We start from the raw sequence: 19,463 nt of genomic DNA on the forward strand, positions 1-19,463 counted from the left end.
TTTCCAATGCTCCTTCCTCTTTATCCTTTCCAAGTATTTTACCAATAAATCTCTAACATACTAGATCTGTTGAGACAGATGTTTTTGAAGAACTGAAATAAACAGGAAATGTGTAATATAATTTGTATCAGGATCTCTTATGTAGGTTCTGCTCAGAAGTGTCATTTGGGTGGATCAGGAAGTGACTAACATCCTATCATTTTGCTTCTTTTAATTTTGTTCTTCCAAGTCCCCCTACAATTGGAGCTGAGAATTTGTCCCCTTCTCAAATAGAACTAAAGCTTTTGCAGCAATTTCTAACCAAAATGTGCTTCATTGGCTTACTGATTTAATTAAATTTTATCATTATCTCTGGGGGGACAAAAAAAACTATGCGGATGGTTTGAGAGATCACAAACCCAAGTTCTGCCTTAACTAATTCTGCCTTAAAATGCTGCTGCTGATGATGATGGTGATGATGTCGGTGATGCCTGAGGATGTAGGTCAGTGGTAGAGCTCCCTGGATTATTCCCTCAAACTGCCAAAATAAGCCTATGAGAGCCCACAATCTGCTGAATTCAAGGCAGGCTGCATAGCTTTGTTCCTTATTTCCTTGTACCTGTGCTCCTACTAGTTCCGATACAAGTTTTGAAAGTATTACTTTCGTTTGATACTCACGTATTTATTTTAATTTTGTTTATTATAGAAAGATTATGGTTTCAAATTTTTTCCAAGTGTTTTTTTTTTTCTTAAAAGAAACAAAAACTGGAAATATTTGATAGTATATTATATTTTGATTAAAGAAGAGTTAATAGAAATTCACATTGTTAGAATCCGAGAAACCATCCAAAAAGGGCTTTCGCTGTAACCTAAAATAGTAGTAACAAACTTGTATATGGTTTAAATGTAATGATAACTCTGCCCCTTTTTATGTTCAAAAATATATTTAGGCATCTAGAAGGGGACTTTCAACTATTATTTATTCATTCAACTTTATTATTTATGAGCTGTGCTATAATGTTCCAAATAGTATATTTTATAGATGCAAATTCAATTACATTATTAAAATGCGGTTGTGTTTTATTAACAAGGAAAACAAAGGTTGTTTACCTGATATCCATCAGCATTATGGTTTCTAGAAAATGGATAAAATGCCCCAAGCTGCATCCATCTTCTGCAAAGCTCTTCTGTGGTGTCAGCCACAAATCCACAGATATCTGCTCCAACCTAAATAATAAATATTCTATTATCTATGCTGCTTACATTCTCAGATTTGTATGGAGCACATTTTATTATCCAACTACTTAGCATTATTTTTAACCTCATTTCATTCTTATACTTTCTAATGCAATTTCTCTTTTTTCTAGTATTACTCCATCGTTGTCTCTAACCTCATTATTTTATTTACGTCTCTTTATGGTCATTTCTTAGCCTCCTTATGTGCCAAAGACCTTTCAAGCACCATTCGATCTCCTGCATCACATGGCCCAGAAGGCAGAGCTCGAACAGCAACCTGGACCTGTGGCGGAGTGTTTTCTTGCTCTGCACCCACTCAAAACTATGCAGGCCAGAAATCACAAGAGGACAGTAAACATTATGTGTCAGTGCTCAGCGGGAGCTCAGAGCAGAATGCTTTATAGCAGACCTTGACTTAGACATTCAGCATTCAAAAATGAGAGAGAAAGAAAGAAAGAAAAAGAAAGAAAGGATAAGAAAAAGAAAAAAGAAGAAAGAAAGAAAGAAGATAACAAGCATGTTTGTTGTCTATATGTATGAAATTGCCTTACCAAAGGCATTCCAAACAAACCAAACTCCAGCATTCCACTGATAGACCATTCCATCTGTTCCCACGAAGCAGTGTTATCTCCTAACCAATGTGCAGCATGCCTGCCGCTTCCAGCAAAAGTTGACCGAGTAAGAATAAAGCTTCTCTTATTACTAAATACTTTTTGAACAGCTCTAAAATAAAACCAAATATATAATAATATTTACTTTAAAATAAATTGATAATTAAATTATTAAATAAGTTAATAATTAAAAATATTTTAATTTCAAATATATACTTAACTATTCTCAAGGCTAAATCACATTTAGAATTGCTTTATCAAAGCTTTTTATGAATTTTATACTTAACTGCTGGCAATCACTTATTTAAATGTATTCTGATTGATCACAGAGAAAGGAAATTCTTCATATATTATTAAGAATTTTTTTAATCATTTCATTTATCTTTTACCAAAAGTACATGATATCTACTCAGCATTTGAACTGAAAATGTATGGCTTAAACACCCTGAAATACTTTCATAAATATAATATTATAATCGAAATTAAACTCAATATATACCTTTCCATGCAGTCACTATTCTTTAACCTATATTTTCAAATACTACAAAGCAATGATGGAAATGTTGTGGTAGTTTCTGGGAATTTTACCAGCACACACAATTACTAGCATTATTCAGTTTACCTCTCTTGGTACCCAGCATTGGTAATTTTCCATTAATGGAAAATAATGAATAAACATTACAAAAGTGTAATTTAGTATATGATGTTATTCCAAACTATCTTCTTGAAAATACATTCTCTGCCTTTGTACTACAGAGTCTATCATAATGAACTAAAGAGTGTTTTTTTTTTCTTTTTAAAATTATTGACTTAATTGTAATATGGCATATTGTACTAGTAAAAGAAAACATAGTCTGACATGAACAAAATTTTTTCTGTGTAATTTGGGACTGGAGAAGCACTGATTTGTATTAACATTTGATCACAGTTACAGAGTTAGGAGAAAATTATAAATTTTGATGAGAACAAGTTCTCAGTTTCACTAACCAGTATGTTTGGAATCTTACTCGTGAAATAACAGATAACATATGATGATCCCATACTTTTATTTTTTGTCACATTCCTTTTTGTGTACAAGTATCATATTCACTAAAACATTACTTGCCAATCTACTAATTAGAATCTACAATTTAATTACAACACTTGTTTTTAAAATACAGTCAGAGTCCTGCACTAGGAGCATCATTTTGTTAGTCCAGCTGTGAATTTCATGACCAGAACACAGTTATATTCAGTTATAGCAAACTGAATTAAAGATGTGATGAAAATTTAAATGTATGAATTAATATACTTCTTCATAATATACATACCACTTAATTTTTGATAACTTTGAAATTTAAGAATATTAGTAACAATTCCTTAAGAGTGACATAAAATTTTTGTGTGACACCTTCTCCTTTCTTACCTTTTTTACATTTGCTTTTTCAGCCTACATATGAAAATTATGTCTGAATAAAACTGAACTTACTTCTCTGTGGCTATTGCCATGCTGTAGCCATACAGGCTGTGGACATCATAATGTTTTCCCCACTTCTGCACCGCGTCCATGCAAATTGTTTTGGAATACATAAGTTTGTCCAAAATGTCTTGAAGAAAATACATAAGAAACATTTCTTAACAAATATATTGTCCTTTTAATAAGTTTATCTCTTTTCATGATGTAGTACAAAATATATTTCAAAACCTAATGAAAGGGTAATATTACTTGAGTTCCAGTTAGGTCCCTACATGTCACTTGTGTTGCTGGAAGAAAGATTAGCTTTATACTTACATTTGTAAGCACTAATATGTTTTAACTTTAATAAGAAATAAATTCATTAAAAATAACATTTAATATACATATAAAAATATACCCGTCTGTAGTATGCATCAGGTTTGTTTATATATAGTTCTGAGTTTGGTTCATGAAATTTCTGCCTATATCATGTCTCCAAATTTTCTACCTATTTCCACTTTCAGAAGATTTAGTGTTTCTGTTTTGCTATTTAGATCTTTGGTCCATTCTGACTTCAGTGCATGATGATAGACAGGTTCTAGTTTTAAACTTCGGCATGTGGAGAGCCAGTTTCTCAGTACTATTTGCTAACGAGTCCATGCTCCTTCCAGTGTCAAAGATAAGGTGACTGAGTGTATTTGTAGCTGTGTCTGCGTCAGTGGTTCTAATCTGTTCTACTGATTCTCTGTTCTTTTTTTTTTTTTTTTTTTTTTTTTTTTTTTTTTTTGACAGTACCATGCTGAATTTGTCACAGAAGATTTGTAGTAAAATTTCACATCAAGGACTGTGATCTCTTCTTTCATGCCTTTGTTGAGCAGAATTGCTTTTGCTACTATAGATCTCTTCTGGTTGCAAATGAATTTTAGGAATGTGTTTCTCTGATAATACTAGGTCTGCCAATGGTATTTTGATTGGAATTGCTTTAAATCTATATAACAATTTTGTTAGTGTGGCCATTTTCACTATTGCTTTTCTTCTACCAAGTATGTAGTGACCTTCTTTATCTCTTTTGATCATTCTGAATGTTTTGAAGTTCACATTGTCTGCAAACAGAGTAACTATTCCACATTTTAGGTGTGACGGAGCTCTTGCTGAAAATTTTTTTTCTTTCCTTTTATTTTCGAACTATGAATTTCTTTTAGAGCTTCTTATATATCGCATATTGTTGAAATTTGTTTCTTACTACATTCTGCCTGTCTGTTTCTTTTTCTTGGTGAATTGAGGCCACTTACATTAATTGTTAGAACTAATATGTATTGACTTATCATTGTCATGTTATTTTCCTGGTATTGGTTCCCCTCTTTTCCCCTGTTTAATTGCTTGCCTGTCTACTCTTTTGTTCTTGAACTTGTGATCATTTTTATTTCTGTCTACAATATTTCAACATTTAAAAATTATTTTAAGATTGTGTTTTAGAAATGCATGCTAGAATTTAGTAGTTAACAAGACAACTATTCTTCATTAATCACAATTAGATAACAGAAAAACCTTTACCAGGCATGTAAGGTGGATAATTCCAGTTGTTTTTGTTACATCCCTCCTTTGCACCTTGAATAAAACTAGAAACTTCATTCATGTCCTGGAGAAACATAACATAAAAACAACAGATTTTAAGTATTTATAAGTCAAAGGAGCAGAAGTTTTTACCTGTTTAAAAGGCGGTTCCTTTACTTTCAAAAGACAAGTAAGCTGTAACCTAAAAACAAACATTATTTATATACCAGCTAACTTGGCTTCTGAGATGGCACTGAGAGATTTTAAACACTCAACATACATTTCAGTCACTTCACTTTAACAATAGATGCAACATTCATTTAAGTTTTAAATAGATGTCTTTCTAAATAGTTGTCTCACTGTCTATCATTATAGCACATTCAATCACCATGTTATGGTTGGGCTGTATTTACCTAGCTTCTATGATGTAGTAGGAACATTGCTACTAGCAGTATTTGCCTACCCCATGGCTTCTAAACTCTCATGAGAGAATAAAAGTGAAGATAAAGAGAGAAAAAAAAGCAAAGAGCTTTTAATATTCTGTGCAAAAACAATGTAACCTCATGGAATTCCTGAAAAATGTTCAAGAAACTATGGATTACATCCTCAAAACACTGTGAAAACTAGAAACCTAAATATCATTTTAGAGATAAAGTTGGTAGAATACTGTATGCATGGATTTGATAGCCATTTAAACATAGGCCCCAATTTTGCTGTGTCACTTGTTATATCACTAGAACGATTTAAGTAAGATTCGAAAATGGAGATTGCATACAGAATTTTATGTTACAACACACGTGCTGAAGAAATATGTATTTCTTCTTTCTTTTATGCTAAGGACATTGAAAGACTTCTATACATTTCAAGACTTATTCCTGACGTCTCTGTTATAAACTTTCTCTGCTCTCAAAAGAAAATAAGCAACCACATAAATTACGTCCTTATCTCTTCATTAAATTCCCTCAAAGAATATTTGTGTTGCTATTTTCTTCTCCCATTCAAATCACAACCGTATTTTAAACAAGTTACTCTTTGCCATGGTTCATTTCACTTTCAGAGATAGAGAAGATCTCACAGATGGAAATATGACTAGTAAATGGAAATATCGTTAGTAACAACAAAATGCTGTAAGTAGAAAGATGCCTATCATTGCCAGAACAATGGATAAATAATGAGAAAATGATATAATCTCAGATTTTCATTGGCAAATTTAGAGGATGAAATTAGGACCAAAATCTGAGAGTTGCTTTGCAGTGAACACAGCTGACACAAGTGCCACTGCAGAGTGTCCCTGGGCCACAGGATGAAGACCTCAACCTACTTCCATCAACCTTCAAGTATTTCTTATCACCTTAAAAATGTCTGTGTGAACTTTGCAATGGTTGTATATATCCTTTGTGCTTTGATGTTTTGTCTTTCATATTTTCCATATCTTCAAAAATGGTATTTATCACCAAAAATGGTATTTATCACCAAATTTGAACAGAAAAGTAAAAGTGAATCACTGACAAGGAGATTTGCATAGAATTTAATTATAGTGTGAACTACACTTAGTTTGCTGAAACCTTCCTAAATACTGCGTTTTTCTAATGCCACTTACAGATAATGTCACACAAGTTCAAGGTTACAGAAGAATCTAAAGTTACCCTCATATGCTGTTAGAGGTGGTACTCAAGACAGAAAAGACAAAGAGGTAAATGTCTTTCTTCAAATGTGTTCTAATTAGTTATGGATGAGGGAAACGAATGTAGTTATTCTAAAATATAAAAATATCTAAACTTATTCCAGGAAGAGAAAAGTAAACACCTTTCAAAAACCAGCTATACTGGGATTGGGAGGAACCAACCAAGAAACCAATTAGCCAGCCTTTCTGGTGAGCCATGCAAGCTGCACAGGGTCCAGGAAAAGTCAGACAGTGCCTCCCAAGAGCCTACCAGTGAATGGTGGAGAATCAAACTCTGCACCCTCCATCCCCCTTAAGTGACCGCTGGTTCAGAGGGCAGGCTGAGTTGGTAGCAATGGAGGTAAAAAAAAAAAAAAAAAAAAAAAGGAAGTAAATGCTTGTTGTTTGGTTGATTCTGTAGGCCTGGTGCCAGCAATCTGAGCATCTATTGGCTGGATGGCAATATCCAGAATAGCAAATATAGGGAATTTCCTTCTGTCTTGCCTTAGATATTCAATGTTGTTCTCACTGTTTTGCTTTGTTCTGATGAACTGTTTTGCTTTATTTAATATTCTGTTTTGATTGCTTTTTTCTGTTTTGTTTTGGTGTGATTTTGCTATATCTGAATAGAGGAATAGGCAAAGAAATAGACAAATATTGTGAAGATAATAAGATATACTATGGTAGCCATTGTTGTTTTGCTAATATGCTGCTTTGAAGTTCTGTACCAATTTTGCTGCTTTGTTCTGATTGGCTTTGTTCTGTTTTGTTTTGTTGGATTTTATTATTTTTAAAATTAAAAAATCCAATTTTATGTGGTGGTGTTATTTAAAATTATCTGCAATATTATAGTCAATTTTGTCTATATTCCTTAAAATTAATAAACTGTTGTACTGTCCTACAGAAAATATTTGGATATAACCTAAGTTTTCGTTTTCGTGAATTTATCAGCTAAGCTGTATATAAAAATTAGTAAATCTAAGTAACTGTAGTTTTTTAAAAATGCATAAAATAATTTAATTTTTATAAAAATTTACATGAAATATGCAGTTAGTACAACCAAAGAAGCTGCCACTTATTTGTACATACAAAGGTATATGATACAACTTTCAATGAATTGTTTCAAATTTATATATTATATTTCTTCATTTAAAACTTCTGTTAATCCATGTAGCTGAACAATAAAGTGGCTTACCCTCATGTGCAAGGTGCTGGGTTTGATCCCCAGATCTTCCCCAAAATAAATAAATTACTAATAACAATAAAAAAGCCAAGAGCATGATCACAACATATGTCTTTGTGATCAAAACAATGGAAATTGCCTTGAATTTTAAAAATATTGACTAGCAATTTTATTTTGAAATCACAGCTTCAGCCTTAATTAAACCAAGAACAGTAGGCTTATTTCTCAAGTAATAAAGTATCTGAAACAATTAAGAAAAATGATTTCAAGTGTATTACGTACTTTCTAAATATCTATTTTCAATTAGTATTATGCTCACATAATTTGTCAAAGTGATTTCAATGTTTAAATTTAAAATGCAAAACCAATGAATGGTAACTAAAATACAAATATAATACACTGAAGAGTACTTTTAAATTTGACATAAAAATAAAACCTTATCAGTTAGATAATAAAGTTTCTTTAATTTAATTGTTATTCTACCAGGAAAAATCATTGAAAGGGAAAGTATAGAGAAGCAACCTAGCAGCAGGTATTGGAATTAGTCAATAGTTAGAAGCAAAAATAACCACAATTTATTTAGAGTATATATTGATTTACTGATATTTTTGAATGTTGAAGCCATACTGATCTTACTATTGTGTATTTTAATTTTTAGAGGTAAGCTGAAATGTTTATGTATTGAGACTAGTGATACAAAAGCTGTGTCTCTCCTAATGCTGTTAACCTCCTTATCCTCTTTTGTCTCTTGAGATGAGTGGGTATTTTCAGTGATGTAGGAAATGGAGTATTCTCTCTACATACAAACAGATCCTCTCACATACTGTAGTATGATAAATCAAAAAGCTTTTACAATCAATATAAGACTGCAGAAAATTAAAACTAATGAAATAAACCATCAAAAAAGCTCAAGATTAGAGGATAATTTTTAAATTATTTATTACTATAGCTATATACAAAGAGCATACTTTCACTGACCTAATGTTTGAAAAGAAACTAAAAATCTTTTTGTTCTTTTTCTGTTGATGCCATCATAAAAATCCTAAAAATCATGTTCTTTACTAAATGCCATTTTGTAAATAGAAAACATTACTTTCTCATATTTGCATCTTGTTAACATAATATATAGGTATTAGTAGTAAACATATTTAAAAAACATATTTAAAAACATATTTAAAACATATTTTAAAAATATTGATTAAATAACTAATAATTAAACTAATAACTAAATAGTTCATAAGTACTTCAAGAAAGTACAAATAGTATGGACTAAGCAGTCACAGGAGATAAAACATCTACTTGGTCTCCTGTCAGGATATACAGTTAGAATACTTTAAAAAAAATCTTTATTGTTTATTTTGTGTTCAGGTATATGAGATGTTTTTTACAAAATGCAGATCTTGTGGGTCAGTAGGTGATTTCATTCCTCAAGTGGAGTTACAGTTATCCTAATCAAAATATCTAAATTCTTGACTATCAGCAAGCCATGAATAGATGGAGATTAAAAACAAAAATTCCTCCAAAGAAACTTTGAAAAGCTCCGACTGTTTTCTTTAAACATCTTTACAAGTTATCTAGGAATTTGTTGGTTGTTATATTTTTACTGGTTTTATAAAAAAATTGAAACAAAACAGGAAGTAACCAGTAAATCTATATACCATGTATTATTCAAATATTTTCCAAAATTACAGTTTCCATTGTTTTTTCTCACAGTAAAATAAAACCTTTTAATAGTTTTGATTTGTTCTAGTTCACTAAAATAAGAATTTCTAAATAGTGGGGGGTTATTCACATCCACATGACTATTACTGTTTTATCAACTTTCATAAATGATATTGAAATGTGATTGCTATAGGCTCACCCCCACACCTCATTATCTGGTTTTTAGATAAGTTGTTCATCATAAATACATGAAACCTTAGCTACAAAATTGAAGACTGTTTTCCTTTCAAGTTCATTACTCAAAAAGTAAAGTTCCACTGCATATATGAAATTTTATTACTAACTAAATTATGAATGTGGCAATTATGACATTTACATATTCTAGAAAAATATAAGCTTTTAATTTATATTAACCACATTTCATGAATAAGTAATTCATGAAAAATAATAAATGGCCATTGAATAAAATCACTAGTATAAATTGATACTTACAATCCAAATTCCATCATAGTTCACTTCTTGATGGAAAATGTTACATTCATTTGCCCACCACTCAATGCAGCTCGGATTAGTGAAATCAGGGAAAACTGTTAATCCTGGCCATACCTAGGTGAACAGATCACATGTACATGTGCATAAATAAAAAATTAATAAATAAAATTTCAAACTAATTAAAAAGCATACTAACATTATTAGGATTTTACTATTGTGCATTTTTAATATATAAGACTCATCCAATATCTATATTGAGAATAATCTCAGGCTAACAGACACATTTAAGGAAAGCAAGTTAAAATAAGTAGAGAAAACCTTGCTCCTAAATCATGTAAGAGACAAAAAAACCATACAAGAACAATAAAGGAAGTTATTATTTTCTATGACAACTAACTTTTTTTGGAGCAACCTCTTAGTTTAAATTGATCACCAAACAAAAATAACTATGTATCTAGTCCAATAAAAAATATATATTATTGCTAATGCATTTGTTTCTAATACAGTCAAGGGGAAAAAACCTCTTTTCATATTGATTTCTTACCAATATATTTAAACAAGACTTTTAAAAACTATGTGTTCCAGTATGATAAAGTATATTACTTCATTTCCAAAAACATTGGTTTTAAATAAATTCAAGGGAAAATATTTTTATACTATCAACCATCTTGAATTTGACACTTAATATATGCCTAGTGCTTTCCAACTAATTCATAATTATTGACATACAATTACTGGAAATTTAGGAGGTACATATTAGTTTTATCATCATTTTATAGGTCACGTAAGTACTGCATTACATCCGGCTTGAATTTGAGAAAGATAAGGCATAGAGAAGCCAAATAACTTGTTCAAAGTCACTGTGCTAATAACAGCACAGCAGGAATACCCACCAAGGTAATCTCATGCCTGAGCCCACTGCATCGCAAAAGATATACTGTGCTTTAGCTTTGCAATTTATGGTTCCTCAGATTATTTATATTATTTACTTGCTACTTTCTTTTTTTTTTTTTTTGCTACTTTCAAAAATAGCATTCAACAAGAATAATTCAATTTTAGATAAGTTGAATAAATTATGCTAGTTTGTACTGAGCATCTGATCTGTCTACAGTTAACACTATAGATCTTAAAAAATTATATTCCATGAAGTCTCATTAGGTATTATGACAACAATGTGTGCATCTAATACAGCTCACAATATTGAAGAAAGTATTCCACCAGAATCTTAAGTTTAATGAACACGATAAAAAGAGAAAATAATTTGCATTATTATAATGATACAATAGATATGATATTTAGAGTATATTATCTCTTCTTGACTTATTTTGATTAAATCACAGAAATAGAATTACCAAATCATTACATATAGATTTTTTAGACGTTTGTGTCTTAGAAAGTTATCACCAAAAGAATACTTATTCTAAGAATATACACTTGTGAATAGAGCATTCTCTGTATTCTGTTCCTGATTAGTTCTATGATCACTGTTTCACTTCTCATGAAACAATATTTTTTGATCCCGCAAAGAATTTCAGTCATAGGTTTTTCATTATTTTATTTCATTATTTTATTGTCAGAATTCAGTTTATGGTTACTCAGTTTATATTTGCCATTATTATTTGTTTTCTCTTTTACATTCTTTCCTTCTTTTTACCTTCTTTTTATCCACAAAGTTGTTAGTATTTTGTAAGAACCTACGTTATATATCATAATTTAATATCTTTAACTTTTTAGTTTTTAAAGTCATACGATGGCAATTTACTTTCTGTACAATTTAAAGATTATTGGATTATTTTGTCAAAAATTCTCTCAGCAAATAAAACGACCAATCGAAAGATGAAAGCTACAGAGCTGTGGTGATTGGTGGGAAAGCGGGTGCGTACAGGCTCCTGCTCCAACTGTTCTCTGGCTCTGCAGTGACTGGAGGGAAGTGACTGCCCTACCTATTCCTGCTCCATCCATTAACCAGCCCGAGAGACCAGAGATGTGTGAGAATGCCCCGGCACATTAAGACCCCACTTAGAGTGCACGGGATGGGCAGGCAGGACTAGCTGTGCAGAAAAAATGTGAGACAATAGCGAAATACGAGCTAGCAGGTGACAAAGTAGGTGAACCAGCCCTGTGCTTGAGAACAGGGATAAATGGACTAGAGGCAGGCAGGAAGGACCACCCCCTTTGTCTTCTCTTTTCATTCTTTTAATATTTTAAATTTTTATTTTTTTTCTTCTGTTTTAAACTAATGGGGAGAACTCCATCCACAGAAAACCAATCCCATCTTCCAAATCCAGAAAGATCAGACCTAAAACCTGCACAAAATCACCTGCAATCGTGGCTAGAATACACATTCTGGGATTAAACCTTGACCTACCACAGAATTGTATACAAAAAGGGATTCACACGACTTTTCTTTTATTCTGTCTGATGGATTTTCCTCTGGGTAGCTGGCTGGGTTGGTTTGTTTTTGTTGTTTGTTTTGGCTTTTTGTCATTTGTTGCTGTTGGTTTTATACTTTTTTCTTTTCTTGTTTTCTTTCTGTTTTGTCCTGCTTTGTGATTCTTACTGTTTATTGTTTTATTCTGTGTGTGGTTATTTTATTTTCTGTTTTACCTTCTTTGCTTTTTTCAACTTCTTTTTTTATTTCTTTCTCTTTTCCACCTTTTCACTGTTGTTCATGATTTAGATCTCTAAACTTTCCTTTTGCTTTATTTTACTGATCCTCTTCTTTCTCATCAACTGTCTTGCTTGATTTTGTGATACTTTCCTTTTTATTTTTTGGCCTTTTTCCTTTCATATAAGGAAACATTGCCTCTTCTCTCTCTGGTTGACTTCAATACTCCTGGTAATTGTCTTTCAATCCTTTCCTCTTGTGTTCTACACTTACCCCAAAGGTGGATGATTTTCCTATGCCCTTCAGCCTTGCTCCTACTATATTTAACCTCATTCTCCTCTCCATTCTATCCCCAACCTGTTCACACACACACACACACACACACACACACACACACACACACACATATACACACGGTAAAATCACTCTACTAAGTGGAATATTGTTCCACACAACCTCCTGGTCTAAGGTAGGTTATATTATATAACTGTAGAACTTGCTTCTATAGCTAAAACTATCAGGCTAATAGTTATCACAGTATGTCAGGAGCTGGACTGTTTCTGAGTCTGTTGTTATTATACCTTTACTACTTTGGCCAAGATATCATATCTGTTATAATCAGTTTTTTCTCTCCTGTATGATAACACTGCAACTGTGAGGATCATAACTATCACCATAGTCCAGTACCAATGGAATAGGCCTTGACTATAATAGTTGAAAAATCTTCATAGGAAATACATTGGGAAAGTGGTTTCTTGGGACAGACATACAGATGAAGAAAGACTTACACCTAGAACACATCTTGGGGACCAGAAACCATCTGGGGAAAAACAACCCCAGAGATATCTAATATAAAAAAATGTACAAGCGTCAACACAGAAAAAAAAGTTTAAAAATACAATCAACTATGAAGAGAAGAATAATCAAAATGCAACTACAAACACACAACCCACCCAGGACAAATCCAGAATGCAAAGAGATAAAGGAAATCAGGGGCCAACCACTGGAAATCTCTGAAAATATATCAGTGAAAATGAAAAAAACAAATGGAAAAGACCATAAAAAAAATCTAAGCAAAAAGAAATGACATTCAAAATAAAGACCTTACAGAAGACACAGATTTGAAAATAGAAGAGGATTGGAAAACCATTGGAACAATGAATGCCCAACATAAACAAGAAATGGAATCAATGATACAGATGCAAAAAGAAAGCTAGGAGATTAAAAATTCCACCATAACCAAGTAGGATTCATCTCAAGAATGCAGGATGGTCCAGCATATACAAATCAATAAATGTAATATACCATATTAACAGAAAAGAGGACAAAAATCACATAATCATCTCAATAGATGCAGAAAAAAACATTTGAAAAAGATGAACACTCATGCATGGAATAGAGAATATTGATCTTAACCTGATAAATCCATCTATATAAGCTTCAAACTAAATAGACAAACCTGGAAATTTTCACTCTAAAATCAGGAAAAGACAAGGACGCCCACACTCTCACCACTTTTGCTCAATATAGTTCCAGAAACATTAGCCAAAGCAGTTAGACAACAGATGAATAAGGGTAGAAAAGAAAACAGTCAAATTATCATTATTTGCAGACAACATGATACTCTACATAGAAGATCCCAAAGGCTCCATCAAAAAAACTAGAAAAGCTTCATCATCATCAAAGTGAAGAGACAACACACAGAGTGGAAAAATAATGACAGCCAATTGTTCTTCAGACAAGGACTTATATCCTGAGCATAGGAAGAATTGGAAAAAATCAAATTCCCCAAATTCAAAGACTCATATCAGAAATGGGCATCTGAGATGAACATGCACTTCTCAGATGAAGGAATAGAAATGGAAAATAAATATATTTTAAAATGTTCAACTTTGGAGAGATGCAAATTAAAACAATACAGATTCCATCTAATCCCAGAAAGAATGGCTATCATCAAGAAATCAGCCAATAACAAGTGCTGGCAAGACTGTGGGAAAAAATGAACCCTTCTCCACCTTTGGTAAGACTGTAGGCTGGGATGGAAATCAATGTGGAGATTCCTCAAAAAACCAGATTAGAGGTTCCATTTGTCCCAACTGTTTTTCTTCTGGTATTTTCCCAGAAGAATTAAAATCATAATATCACAGCAATATATGTGCATCCATGTTTATAGCAGCACAATTTGCAATAGCTAAATCTTGGGAACAACCCTAACATCCAAAGAATAAATAAAAATAAATAAAAACAAGAATAAATAAACAAGAATAATAAAACAAAGAATAAATAAAACAATCAAAGAATAAATAAAAAACATTTTTATATGTAATGGTAAACCATTCAGCCATAAAGAAGGATAAATTTGAGATTTTTAATAGGTAAATGGATGCAAATTTAGAGTATGCTCATAACTGAAATAAATCAGCTCCATATGTGTGGTTATCATGTTGTCTCACTAATGTAAGACACTGAATGAATAAATAGGATCCAACATATACAGTAGCTGTTAGGAATATGGAAGAAACTGTCCAAAAGAAAAGAAAAACTGTGAAGGTAGGATGGGGAAAAGAAAAAGTGAAAAGAAATGTAGACAGATAGATATAGATAATAGATGATAGATAGATAGATAGATAGATAGATAGATAGATAGATAGATATACAGACAGATGCAGAACATAGTTAACAAGCTATACAACTAGTATCTCTTAGCTCACTGAAAAGAAAGGTTTGTGTTAATATATTTCGGACAACCCTGCATGCCTATATCTTGTACTTTGAACAACGCTTATGAATATAACAATATGTAATGTATCAGTTATTTATACTCTGTTCTCCTGTTTTGAATCTCTTTTTTATTGTTTTTTAAATTTTTTAATTAATGTAAAACAAAGATGAAAGCAAAAGCATGCACACACAACACACAGTTTGAGAAACTTAGAAGTAACAGAATAGGAAATCAGAAGCAGCCGCCATCTTGGTAAGGGTTCCTGGCGCCAGCTAGGAGGAGAACCAGTCAGATGTTCATGTGAGCCTACTGGTGTGAGGGCTAAGAATCAATGTCTCTCCCAACCCCGTCAGCAACTGGGAACAAAGTTCTGAGCATCTCTTGGGAGGATGACCATATGCAATATAGCAAATATAGGGGATTTCCTTCTATGTTCTGTTTGAAGGCAAAGATTATTTTCACTGTTATGTTTTGTAATGATTGTTATGCTTTATTCAATATTCTCCTTCAATTGGTTTTACAGTGGTCTGTTATTGGTTTGTTTTCTCTATACCTAATTGACTGGGCAGCATTGTGAAGTTAATGAGATATACTATAGTACCGATTACTACTATCCCAGTGTCTCGCTTTGAAGTTCTATACCAATATCACTACATTGTCTTGATTGGCTTTGTTTTATCTTGTTCTGTATTTTTACTACACTTTAAATAAAATTTTTAAAAAAGGGAATAAGAAGCATACAAGCTTAACAGATAACGTAATTTACCTCTCCAATCAGTGGTGTAGTCTCATCTGACTGATTTATCCACACATGTTGTTCACTTCCTCTGTCATAAGCTCCATATGCTGCTCCATTGGCAAGTTTACTTATAGCAATTGCAGGGTCCTGACAATAAAAGGAGAAACTACAGAAAACTCACAAATTTATAAACATCAATATAAAAATGTTGTAATGTACAAAATTTCATTACCAAGATGATAACGTATTTCTGTCCGTGATTGTGCAAATCTTGAACAAAGTCGGGGAGCCCATTAAATGCAACTTTATCATAAGTAAAATCTTTCTTGTCTTCCATATAGTCAATGTCAGTCACTTGTGTATCCTAAAAATTAGCACAGTATGTTTCAATAAATAGTACTGGCAGAATTCTCTAATAGTATTAATTTTCACTCAAATGAACTTGTGTTATAAAATTAATAATTTAAAGGTAAGTTAATTCATATTCCTTTATGTCATGAAAGAAACAATGGAATTACTTGTAAAAATAGTTTTTCTAATACTTAAATATTAAGCATTAAATGACCACTTGTGGTTTTTGGAGATAATTATTTTAAACATTCATATGTACATACGCATAAAGATAGAATTACTGCATAGAAAATAAACTAAATATTTGAACAGTAAAACAAGGTCTACCTAAAATATTAAATGTGATTTTGTTCATGGATAAACATACTATGTTCCAAGAAAAATAATCATTGATCGGTTCTTCAAAAGTACACGTGTAACTTTTGATGGCTGTGGGCATTGATAAAATGTACTTCATTATTAAAAGTAGCATTTTAATCATATATGCACACTAAAATACCTGACAGCTACATTTATTCTTACATGTCAATATTCAACATGAGGTATGTATTGCGGCAGTTCCTTTATCCCACTTACGTATGGTATGCCAGCCTCTCTGTTTCTTCTTACCACCTCTTTCACTACGTCGAGTGACTTGTAATTCCAGCGACTCAGTTGGAATCCGAGACTCCAGTATGCCGGCATTGCTGGTAGTCCAATGAACTTGAAGCAAATAGATGTTTAATAATTTTATATGAAGAGAAATATATCTGACATTAATAAATAATATTAATGGCCTTTTTATGCTGCTGTCTCTAGTATTATTTAACTAAAAATTACAAACAAAAATTTAGCATTATCCTCATTCTGTTTTTTCTTGTATGTTTCATTAAAATTTTGTTAATAAACAATTAGAAATTTATATTGTCATCATTTTTTATTTTGTTAGAAAGTGCAGCACTCGAGAAAATAACAATTCCAGATGCTATTTTATTCATCATGGGAAGTTAAGTGAAAACATAAAAGAATAACAACAAAAAATAATAAAAAGGATACTGTACTGTCACACCCTCACTATTTTGATCAAAACTGTGTATAATCTAGACCATTACTTGATATTTTCAGTGTTGAAAATTAGATTCTTCAATTTGCTTTATTTCCTCTAAGTTGTCAATAAGCAATGATTTAATATGCACTAATACAAGGAATCTAACTTCTGAATTAAGCTGCTTTGAATTAAAATTATTTTAAAAATGCAAACATTTGAATGTAAATAATGTTGTATACAATATCTATAGAAAAGCATAATTTACTCATATCTTTAAAATGATATGTTTTATGATGGCATTTTGATGCACAACTGTAATCCTACCACCTGGGAGGCTGAGGCAGAAGGATTACACTCATGTGTTCTGCTTGGGTAATTTGCAAGGCCCTGTCTCAATATAAAAATGAAAAAAGGAATCAGGATACAGATCACTGCAAAAGCTCCTACTCCAATGTCCAGTATCCCAAAATGTAATATTTGAACTACATTTAGCTACAATTCTCCAGATACATAAAATAATATTTAAATGTATTTAATAATTAGAAGAAGAAAATATGGCCGGAGATTTAGGTCAGCGGCAAAAGCGCCTGCTTTGAAAACGCAAGGTCATGAGTTTGATTCCCAGTACCAAAAAAAAAGAATATTACATTAAGAAGAAGAAAACATAATCCAAAACAGTTTTATATAAAATTGACCTGAAACACACCTCTTGATACAGTTTAATTACTTGGTCTGGTGTATCTCCTAGAAAGATGTAAAAGTCCAAAATGCCACCAGTAACTCTGTAAGTTACTATTGGAGTCGGCTGAATAAAAACCTCTACAAAACAAAATAGGGAAAGCACATATAAATAATAAAAAGATAGCAATAAAGTAACAGTGTTATATAAAGTACTTATTGTTAACTATATTATTTCACAGTTTTAAATAATTAAGAAAAATAAGCTATTGAGTGCATGAATCAATATCTTATTGATAGGAGGCAGCCTCGTATAAAGCTCATGGCGGGAAAGCCTGGAATTTCCTCGGATAAGATTGCTAAGGGCTCCCCTGGAAACTATATAGCAGTACAGAAAGACTTGGCACAAACATGACTTTTCTAAAATCACCATTAATTATTTCAAGGTTCTCTGAAAGACTGAATTGTTATAAATTAATTTCTATGACAAAACTTAAAAGTTTTAGTTTAATTATTTTATATGCAATTGGCTAGATAACTATTCCTTCTAGAATATTAATCTTTGCAATTTTATTATCACTATTTTACTTATTAGTCTATTCACATTTTAAAAACCAAAAGAATTTACATTTCTTTGAATCATAATAAACTACAAATTGCTCTTGTTTTTATCACATAGGGACCTTTCTCTTTCTTTTTAATGGTAGTAGCCTATTAACCCATCTTGACAAAACTGGAGGTGAGAAGGGTGATCACCAATTTGTATAGTTATGCTTCTACATTGCTCCTAAGGGCAAGGCAAGTAGCTGTGTGTTATAGTGTAGAATACTTTGCCCAAAATAGAAACATGAATGGATAAAATTTTATTGTCCATTAATTTCAAATCTTCTGGCACTTACTATCTACTACTGGAATAAAGAGAACATTTAAATATGTCAAGGGGAATCACATGATCAAGTAAATTACTCTTACCCATTGCATTGCTATTCATTAAAAACACACCATATGACCTTCCCGAAGTGTCTTCAATGCCCATGAAGAATGTTTGATGGCCATATAAATTATGATTATTCTATAAGGTAAAAACATAAAAATTAAAATTTCATGTATATTTGGAATCAAATTGACTATGTTAAAAATGTTTCAATGGCCTTTGCCAAGTACTTATTTCTATATTTTACTTCATTTTTATAATAATTTCATTGCTATATAATAAACATTGTAGCACAAAGCTTTTTAATTAATAATTTTGTGTGAATATAATATACAATTTACATTATATTAATAGAGTACTTGCCATTCCTTTTGCTTTATCAGAGCTAAATTACTGTGATACACTATTTATCCTAACTAATGTGCTGTTCTCTTTTTGGATGTTATGCATTACTCACAGCACACATAGGTGGCTATCTCGAAAGACTTTGTTGAGAGTCGATGAGGAGCTGAATTAGTGGAGGCCACTTATAAAGACACTGATGAAGCGAAAGGAAAAAGAGTTCTTAATTGATTTCATACAGGATTTT

At 31.7% G+C, this 19,463-nt stretch overlaps 1 protein-coding gene across 1 annotated transcript in view; it reads right to left on the reverse strand.

The window, feature by feature from the left end:
* Si (sucrase-isomaltase) overlaps positions 1-19,463 on the reverse strand; it is a 92,468-nt gene that overhangs the window by 55,581 nt on the left and 17,424 nt on the right. Inside the window, exons 8-17 of the mRNA XM_063249285.1 lie at positions 18,913-19,012; positions 17,969-18,081; positions 16,812-16,937; positions 16,117-16,248; positions 15,912-16,031; positions 9,816-9,929; positions 4,816-4,900; positions 3,295-3,412; positions 1,767-1,938; positions 1,090-1,206 (exon numbers count right to left, since the gene is read on the reverse strand). Of these exons, the coding sequence (XP_063105355.1) occupies positions 1,090-1,206; positions 1,767-1,938; positions 3,295-3,412; positions 4,816-4,900; positions 9,816-9,929; positions 15,912-16,031; positions 16,117-16,248; positions 16,812-16,937; positions 17,969-18,081; positions 18,913-19,012 (1,197 nt within the window). The remainder of the gene's footprint in view (positions 1-1,089; positions 1,207-1,766; positions 1,939-3,294; positions 3,413-4,815; positions 4,901-9,815; positions 9,930-15,911; positions 16,032-16,116; positions 16,249-16,811; positions 16,938-17,968; positions 18,082-18,912; positions 19,013-19,463) is intronic.

The sequence above is a fragment of the Cavia porcellus genome, unplaced genomic scaffold, assembly GCF_034190915.1.
Source record: "Cavia porcellus strain 051 isolate PalLab524CR breed Dunkin Hartley unplaced genomic scaffold, mCavPor4.1 scaffold_5, whole genome shotgun sequence".
In the NCBI taxonomy this organism is placed as follows: Eukaryota; Metazoa; Chordata; class Mammalia; order Rodentia; family Caviidae; genus Cavia; species Cavia porcellus.